Source organism: Malaclemys terrapin, chromosome 3 (assembly GCF_027887155.1).
Source record: "Malaclemys terrapin pileata isolate rMalTer1 chromosome 3, rMalTer1.hap1, whole genome shotgun sequence".
In the NCBI taxonomy this organism is placed as follows: domain Eukaryota; kingdom Metazoa; phylum Chordata; order Testudines; family Emydidae; genus Malaclemys; species Malaclemys terrapin.
Window position 1 is genome coordinate 101266394 of NC_071507.1, and position 8826 is coordinate 101275219.

Genomic DNA, 8826 nt, shown 5'->3' on the forward strand with positions numbered 1-8826 from the left:
CACGCACAGCGAATTTAATCTTTGAATGACAGAACTAGATCTTGAACTAAAACTTTTCTATAAACGTTAATATTTTTCCAAATATTCTTAAGATGCAATTTTGAAGATATTAATGTTTTATTTTTAAAAAAGGTAGGCATATAAAAGATCCATCCCCCTGCAAATTGGTCATGAAATTGTGTAACCCAGGATTCTTTTTCTTTGTGTAAATGATGTTTTTAAGTTGTTCCAACTTTTTTTTTTTTTTTGGGTGTTTTTTGTACTTTTATAGCAAATACCGTATGATGAAATTTATTTCTACAGAATATTCATTCTTCCCATCCTCCAACTGTATACTGCACTTATTTTTCAAAGTTTTTCTTTAAAATTAATTGCATTTTTAAATTAAGTTATAGTTCATTTTTAATTCCATAAAATTGAGAAATATCAGAAGACAAATGCACTGCTAAACATCCTAGGAGATCTGTAAGGCCTGATATATTAATAAATTACCGTGAGTAAATACCATTTTAGCTCAAAACAAGTTTCTATCAATGGTTTCCATCAATTAAAATAGCTATTTCTATAATTTTCTATGCATTCATACTATCTGCTACTGAATTTTCCGAAGCCAGCTAATTAAAGCAGCAAATCTTACAAAGATTGGTCATGCACTCAGTTTGATTGTCTTCTTAGGTTTATACTATACATTCTTTCCCTGCTCCCTCCTTTTTGAAATTCTGACATTCTACTGAGCACAAGTTACTATTTTACTGCTGAATTTTGCTCCCTAAATTATTAAAATAATCCAGACATCCTAAATAACATCTTGTTTGGCAGATTTCTTTATTTAGAAAAAGAACAAATAATGAATGGAAGAAAAGTTGGAAAAAAGTTAAACTTTTTGAATCTCAGGGTCTACGGTTATTTATTATTGTCTGGCTCCTACCCGCTGTGTGATTCCCCCAACACTTTTCCATAACAGTGAAAATGTAAATTGATAAAAATGGTTTAAAATACACACTGATATTTGTCAAAATTATAAAAAAAATATAAATAGGCTTGGCTGAATTCAATCTTTCTAAGTGGCACTATATTACCCTCCCACAGAGGACTCAAATTAGCTTTTTTTAAAATCCCTATGATTAAAAAAAAAAAAAAAATTGCACCACAGTAATGAGACATTTTAAACAAATATTTTGACAATTTAAATTGATGTGTAAATAAAATTCTGACAGGCAGCTGTTTTCTTACTTCCACTAATAATGAAAAGCTGTGCATGCATACTTACATTTCAGAATCATGAGAAGCAAAAACAATAAAAATAAAAAGACCCTTCCCTCACCATACAAGGAAATCAAAATCTTGTCCCATCCCCTATCCTCCCAAAAATATATTTGTGAAATCAGCTATTAAAAATAATTTGGGAGCATTTTATGAGAAGTGAATTATTTTATGTTAATATTTTTGTTGGACTCTGACCATTTGTATCTCTAGCATGAACAGCAACCCAAACTGAAAATACAAATGATAAATGGAACACTGGGTTGCTTCCCATTAAAGTGCCAACATGAATATCCCTTTAACTGGGGGCGGGGGGGAAGCTTTCAGTGGGTTAAGAGGAGGGGCAATTAGCCTTTATTTTAGACCTGGGAATTAGCCTTTAATTTGTTGCTGTCTATACTTGGATACATTATGTCCCTTTCATTAAAAAAAATCCCTCCCACAGGCTTAGTTATAGGGGCTGGTTCAGATCTCAGCTATGTAGTGTAATAATTAACTTTAAAGTATGTAGCGATGCATGCTGCATACCTGAGATCCAAATTTAGTGCTTAGGGGTTTTGAAAATGGGATTAAAAAAAAAAAAAAATCCCATTTTCAATTTAGGCTATAAAGTTGAATTAAGTCATTCCTGATTTTAGTATAAACATATCTTAAATATATAATTAATTTATGAGATCTGATGAAGTGGGTTTTAGCCCACAAAAGCTTATGCTCAAATACATTTGTTAGTCTCTAAGGTGCCACAAGTATTCCTGTTCTTTTTGCTGATACAGACTAATACAGCTGCTACTCTGAAAGAAGTAAGAAGGACTACTATAGATATGTGTAGGTCCATATCAGAACAATGGAAACTACAGCACATTCTATTTATACAGAGGACTTATCAAATACAGCAATGATTCTGCAAAATGCCTGCAAAAATTGCAGTATTTGTCACACACAAAAAACAAGTGCTCACCAACCCAGAATCCTTGGCCTATAGTAGACATTTCCAACCAGGTCAAATATAGTCCAGAACTTTGAAAAAAATATATGAATGAAACCACAAATATTGTTTCACAAACTGTACTTCCAGAAGTTAAAAAAAGCTTTCCACCTTCTGAACTCATGCACTTAAAAAAAAAAAAAAAAAAGGAGTGGGGGGGGGGGAGAAATGGAGATTCCTAAAACTAAGCTGTGTTCAAAGGCCTGATGCAAAGACATCCGAAAATCAATTGAAAGATTGCCACTGATTTCAATGGGCTTTGGATCTGGTCCCAAAATATGTATCCTACTTAATTTGATACATCACCTGGATCGATCGGTCTTCAGCTGTCGTTAAGACTGCGCCGATCATAACACATCCGCCATTCTTCTCGCATTCTTGCCTTTCTTCTCCATGTTCGTCCGAAACGTTTTACAATGTCATCTTCCCACCTTTTTGGAGGCCGACCAGGTGGTCTTTTCTGTTTGAGTGGGTACCACTCAGTAATGATTGCAGTCCACCTATTGTCCGTGAACCGTGCTATGTGGCCCTCCCATCGTATCTTGTTATATGTACACTAATTGCATATACATAATTTTGAGTCTTATCTACCTGCATTTACACTAGGACACAAATATATTTTGTAGTTACAAAGCCATTTTGTTACTATTGTAGTAAATGATTGGAAAGGTTCCAGTTTGTTACACTGTGGATATCAAATATAGTCTGCCTTTAGGATAAAGCACTGAATTAGGAAACAGAGTGTGTTCAGTTTTTGTCTCTGCATAAAGATTTCCTGGGTGCCCTTAAGCAAGTCATTTCACCTTTTTGTGTGACTGATCTGTAAAACGGGGTAATAGACAGTTCCCTACTTATTGTAAGAATAACTTCATTAATGTTTGTGAAGCACTCACATACAATAGCAATAGGAACTACAGAAAGGCCCATAAGCAGAACATTTAAAAATAATTCTGGAAAACACATTATCCGGAAACTGTTTCTTTGACACAAAATGTTTTTGGTACAGGACATGTCTGTGGTGCCAAAGTCAGACAGTAGCATGTCAAAAAAGTAGATTCATTTTACAGTGTACTATTAAACATATAAAGCACCTTACAGTGTTGCAACCTGTAACAACCCATTTTCCACAGCTCGAAATAAACACAGAAGCAGCCGCCAAAACTTGGTTGCGTAAGAGCACTTATTTAAACACATGCTTATTTACAAAATCTGAGGTAATTATAATGCAGAAGGTGGATCTTAAATAAAATGATTTGGTTACCAATGTAGAGATATCCAATTATTTTTTATACATATGCACACACATTTTAGTTGCATCAGGAAGCCCCAGTTAGAATCAGGGCCTCCTAATGCTAGATACTACACAAACATATAAAAAGACAGCAAAGTTGCAAGAACTTAAGACCGGGCCATAAATGGTCCATCTAGCCCAGCAGTGGCCAATGCCTGGTGCCCCAGCCGGAATGAACAGAACAGGTAATCATCAAGTGATCCATTCCCTGTGGCCAACTCCCAGCTTCTGGCAAACAGAGGCCAGGAATTTGTCAATTAAATGTTTGCATCACATAATTTGAGACATTTTCATAATCAATGATATATAAAGAAGCACAAAAACAAAGTTGTATATCTCCAACCTACCAGATCTGGACTTAATGATATCACTGAATTCATTGTGTCCTCCACCAGGTCCTTCCTCTTGATCTGAAACCTTGGCCATCCTTGTACAGCCTTGAAATTCTCCTCTGGTATAATAGAAACTGTTTTTGGAAGGATTTGTATGTACAGGACTGTTTCAGCAATAATACCTAAAATAATATAGAAGGAAAAAAAGTACTTAAAGATGATCATTCCATGTATTAAATCAGAAATTATTAAAATCTATACATGTGAACAATAGTATATGCTTGACATCATACATGTTTTCAGTGCTTATCAAGTGTTATAAATATCACTGTCATTAAAAAGTTCTGTTCCTCTTCCAATTAAAGAGCATTTTAACATAACTCACAAAGAAAAAAAGATTAAAATTTCTTTTCTACTCTGATTACAAGTTACAAAGAAAAAACACAGCCAAGGAAACTGCTTAATGTTAGTATACTGGGAAGTGCAAAATATACAAGTGAAATGAAAGTGAAGTCATTACATTTTAAATTTCCATGGGACATCAAAGAAAGACTTTGGGGCAAAGATCAAGAATTATGAAGCTTGTCATAACTGGAATATCAACATTGTATACCTAACTTTAAATCTTAGGTATTTGGAAATCAGTTCCACATTTCTTCCAATGCAACACTAATCAAACCACTATTAAGAACATTATCCTCACCACTTGCTAGTCACACTCCACAGAACAGAAACAAACTCGGACTGGCTAGATTAATCCTTACTAGTGAGCAAATTATGAAGGAAGCAGTTTGCCCACTACCCCAGAGCCTGGCTCAGTTCCCAAACTTTACATATACACTCCTCACAAAGTTATATAGGGTGTTCAGTTACTTGTCTCCTACGGAGTTTAGTCACATAACATGAAAGAAGAGCGTGACTTTTTCTTCTTAATCATCACATCTTTCCCCACCCCCGACACACACACACACACACACACACCTGTTTTCATCTAAATGACACCTGCAGAAAGGGAGAGCCAGGGGGAAGAGAGAGAAAGAAGTCGCCTCAAGATGCTATGGGCTGAGAAACAACTGTAACAAATTGGGTGGGAGAAGGGGAAAGAGGAAAGTGACCAAACAAGAGGTCCGATCACTAGAACAATAACAGCGCGGGGTGCAAGCTGGATTCAGCTGGCACACCACCATCTCCCCCTTCCCCGCCCCCGAGTAATCCAGAGCAACCTTTGCACCTATGGTCTCAATCTGTATCTTCCCCGGACACAGCCCGCAAGGCCCCCGAGCCGCGAGGGGCTGCACCCCCTTGGGTCCAGGCGTCGCCCTGGCCCTCCCTCGGCACCTGCTGCCACCCCAAAGGCGGTTACCAGCAGCAGGCAGACACCACGTTATGGACATTGCTCTTCCCACGCGCGCCCCAGCCCGTGCGAGGGGCGGGAAAGGCACCTGCAGCCCCGAACGAGCCGCCCGCGGGTGGGAACCCTGGCGCCCCTCGGAAGGGTCTGGCTGATGTTGAACCCCCCGCCCCGTTCGTGCCGGGGGCTCCTCCACCCGGGGTTGGCGGCTGTCGGCTCCCCACGCGGGGAGAGAGGAAGCAAGTCCCGCAGGGGGAGTTCTCAGCCAGGACCCCTCCGGAGCAGGGCACAACACCCCCGTCCCCTTCCTCGCGGAGGCGCCGGCGTCCCGCCCCCGGGCTAGCGCTTACTCACCGGCTTACCTACTGCGCTGCGTGCCCGGCCCCGCTGCACCCCGGGGCCAGAGAGCTCCAGCTTCACGTGAAGCGCCCCGGGCTGCAGCTCCTCTCCCCTGCTCCCGGCCGGCCTTCCCACCGCCGGGACCGGGACAAGCGGCTGCAGAAGCCGCCCCAAACAAGCGGCAGCGACTACAAAACAATCAATCGATTACCAAAAAAAAAAAAAAGCGTTTCCAGCTGAAGAATTCCTGCTTAATCTTCCCACCCCCCGAACACCTTCCTCCGCCCTCTCGCCGGGTCCTTCGGGAGTAGGAAGCGGCTCCAGCTGCCCCCCTTGCAGGCGGGCTCTCAGCAACTTTTTGTACAAGCTGTTGCTGCTCCTGCTGCTGCGTTCGTCCCCGAGATTTCCCCTTTGTTTGTAGGTGAGACAGGACGGGGCTGAGGCTCTGGGCAAGGCTGGCGCTAACCGCGCGCCTGCTTCCCTGCGGCCAAGCGAGCAAGAGGTGGCGGGACAGGCAGCGCCCGGGCTGTGAGTGCTCCCAGCTGCTCCTGCGCCTGGAACTTTGTTTGTTCCCAGCTCCCCCCTCCCCGCCCTCCGGCTAGAGCAGCGGCTGCTGCTGCACGCTGGCTATGGGAAAGTGGCGTGGCAGCATCATGTGACCGCCTGCCCTGTCAATCAACCCTCGGAGAACCTCGGCACGGGACGCCAGACCCAGCTCCCCAGCACAGCCTCAGGTTGCCCTTCTGTTTGGGGTGGCTGCTCTCCCCCTGCAGTGTGGGTGAAAATTAGAGGCCGTGTTTGCTAGCAGGGAAGGCTGTGTTCTCTGGGTGGTTTCAGGGAGACCTTTCCAGTCTCCACATTGCCCCAGCCCAGCTCCAAGTTGTTCTCTAGCAGGGACCGAGTTACTTGAAGGAAGAGGAAGGCAGGAAAAGGACCCTGCACTGAAGGAATGAGCTCGAGCAACCTGAATATTCAGAGACGCCCATCCAAACCACATATTTGCATGTACAAATGGGATAATGGTGTACACAATTTTGCCAGTTTGTACATGCAACTGACAGGCAGTGTAGAAATGCAAGACTTTGTGGGCACACCAGATGTGTCTAGCTTAAAAAAGGTGGCCCTCTCTGTAGTCTACTCAAGAATTTTCCAGTCTAGGGGTTTTCTCCTCCTCTATATATTTGCTGACACTTCTCATTATCCTTTGCTAAATATATATCAATTCTCTATTTACCTCATTCTTCCACCTCAAGATCTTGCTGTGGATTTCTTTTCTCTTGAAATTTAACAAATCTCTGCCAGTTGGTAATAGCAGGAGATGAGGCTGGAGGAGTTTGCATTGGACATTTGTTCTGTGGAATAACACTACTGAGGGGCAAAATAAAATGCAAGGGAGATGCTATAAATATACCGGTATAATTTACTGCATTCTAGCTTCAAGTGGAATGAGTTTGTAAATAATGTGAATGGATGTTAACCACTGCAACACAAACAATGCCCTGAGTTCACTTTGATATGATTTGCTATTGTGAGCACAATCACATTTACAGTTAATTTTAAAGTTGTATGCTGAGGGATCTTTAAACATAACAGAACGATTAAACTCATGCAGATTTGTGTATCAAGAGCAGGAGTTCGCTGTCCTGAAAATTTCCAAACGGGGCTAATTCTCCTGGGCATGTCTCAGACATTTGCAGAATAGTTAAAATCTCATTGTTTTGGGTCTCACACCATTATAACATTACTTCCATATACAATGACATTACACCATAAATAGAGAACCTCAGTTCATAGGGTATTGACAGAACATGAAGGCACAGAGGTTGTGACATTATTAATCATATATATACCATCTCCCTTGACTATCTTGCCTATTTAGAATGTATAGGACAAGGACTGTGTCTTACTATGTTTGTTGAGCATCTAGTACAAGGGTGTCCTGATTTGGGGCCTTTAAGTACTAGTGTAATACAGATAATTTTTAAAAATGATATAAATGCCAGTTGACACCAAGAAATTGGATAAATTCATACTTACCCTGGTAGAGACTCATTGCCAAAAGCAAAATCACTAAATAACAGTGGTAGATTTCAGGCCAGAAGGATGAGTTAGGTACTTTGCCACCACAGTGAACGTGTCTATTGGCACCAATGTAGCAAAGTCTCTTTGACCCTTCATCCCTAGACAATGAAGTGAGACACAATGTTTTCTTGCATGTGAAACATTTCTTAGGCAGATCAAACAAGACATGCGCGCACACACACACCTACAATGATTAAAATGAGTCGGTCCACAATAGTGGAAGATCACTGGACACAGCAGGGAATAGTGCAAAAATTGAGAGCACTGGTTCTATCATCTTCATCAGTGATGTACATAAAATCTCAGACCGTGAAGGCTCAGAACTTAAATGTCAAAGAAATATTGTACTAGTCTTACAGTTAGCACACAGGACTCAGAGGCAGAAGGTAATTTAAGAAAAATAATCTTTCAGAACAGGGAGTCAGTCTTTTTGTTCTGAGTTTGTACAGTACAGAGTTTTGTTAATAGTGTACAACCTAGCACCCTGACCTATGATTGGGGCCCCTACACACCACTGCAATATATATAATAACAATCATAACAGAAAAACTGACTTTTATTCCTGAGTCTGCCATAGACTTGGGCGATTTACTTAAACTCTCTGTGCCCCAGTATCCCTACCTCTAAAACAGAGATAAGAATACTAAACTACATCCCTACAGTTTTATGATAATTCATATTGAAGCACTTCGATAGCCTCAGATCTCAAATTACAGGCACTATAGAAATGCAATGTATTATTTATATTAAAATCTAATTATGTAATATATAACACACCTCTGTATGTGTTATTTGATAACTTGTTCGGGTTTTTTGTTTGTTTGTTGTCTATTATATGTTACCCCAATAGCTCAGTAATAACAAATAACTTGCATATATACAGAAACACATTTTGGGGCTTGCATTCTGCTTTACTGTTCACATACATATAGTATTGTAATTCCACTATTATGTGGACAACTGTTTGCATACATATTGAATGAACAACTGTTCACATACATATTGTTTTGTAATTCCACTATTATCCCAGAAATTCCCAGTGCATACTGAATATCTATGCTTCAGTGCCTGAACAATAGCATGAAATAACACAACAGTAAAATTCCAGAATCCTGCTAATAGACTTCCATAAATATAATAGCTGAAGATAACAAACACATGGATCTCTATGACTCGATACTTA

The 8826-nt window shown here is 40.6% G+C and overlaps 1 protein-coding gene across 3 annotated transcripts in view; it reads right to left on the reverse strand.

Annotated features, from left to right (window-relative positions):
- UTRN (utrophin) overlaps positions 1 to 6108 on the reverse strand; it is a 565558-nt gene extending 559450 nt beyond the window's left edge. For 2 of the 3 annotated variants that reach the window (XM_054021668.1, XM_054021666.1), the window contains exons 1-2: positions 5585 to 6108; positions 3887 to 4053 (exon numbers count right to left, since the gene is read on the reverse strand). In XM_054021668.1, coding sequence (XP_053877643.1) covers positions 3887 to 3965 — 79 coding nt within the window. In that variant the 5' untranslated portion in view covers positions 3966 to 4053; positions 5585 to 6108. Of the gene's footprint in view, positions 1 to 3886; positions 4054 to 5576 lie in introns of all 3 variants that reach the window. The other variant, XM_054021667.1, reaches the window with a different exon arrangement.
- Positions 6109 to 8826: the final 2718 nt, after the last annotated feature.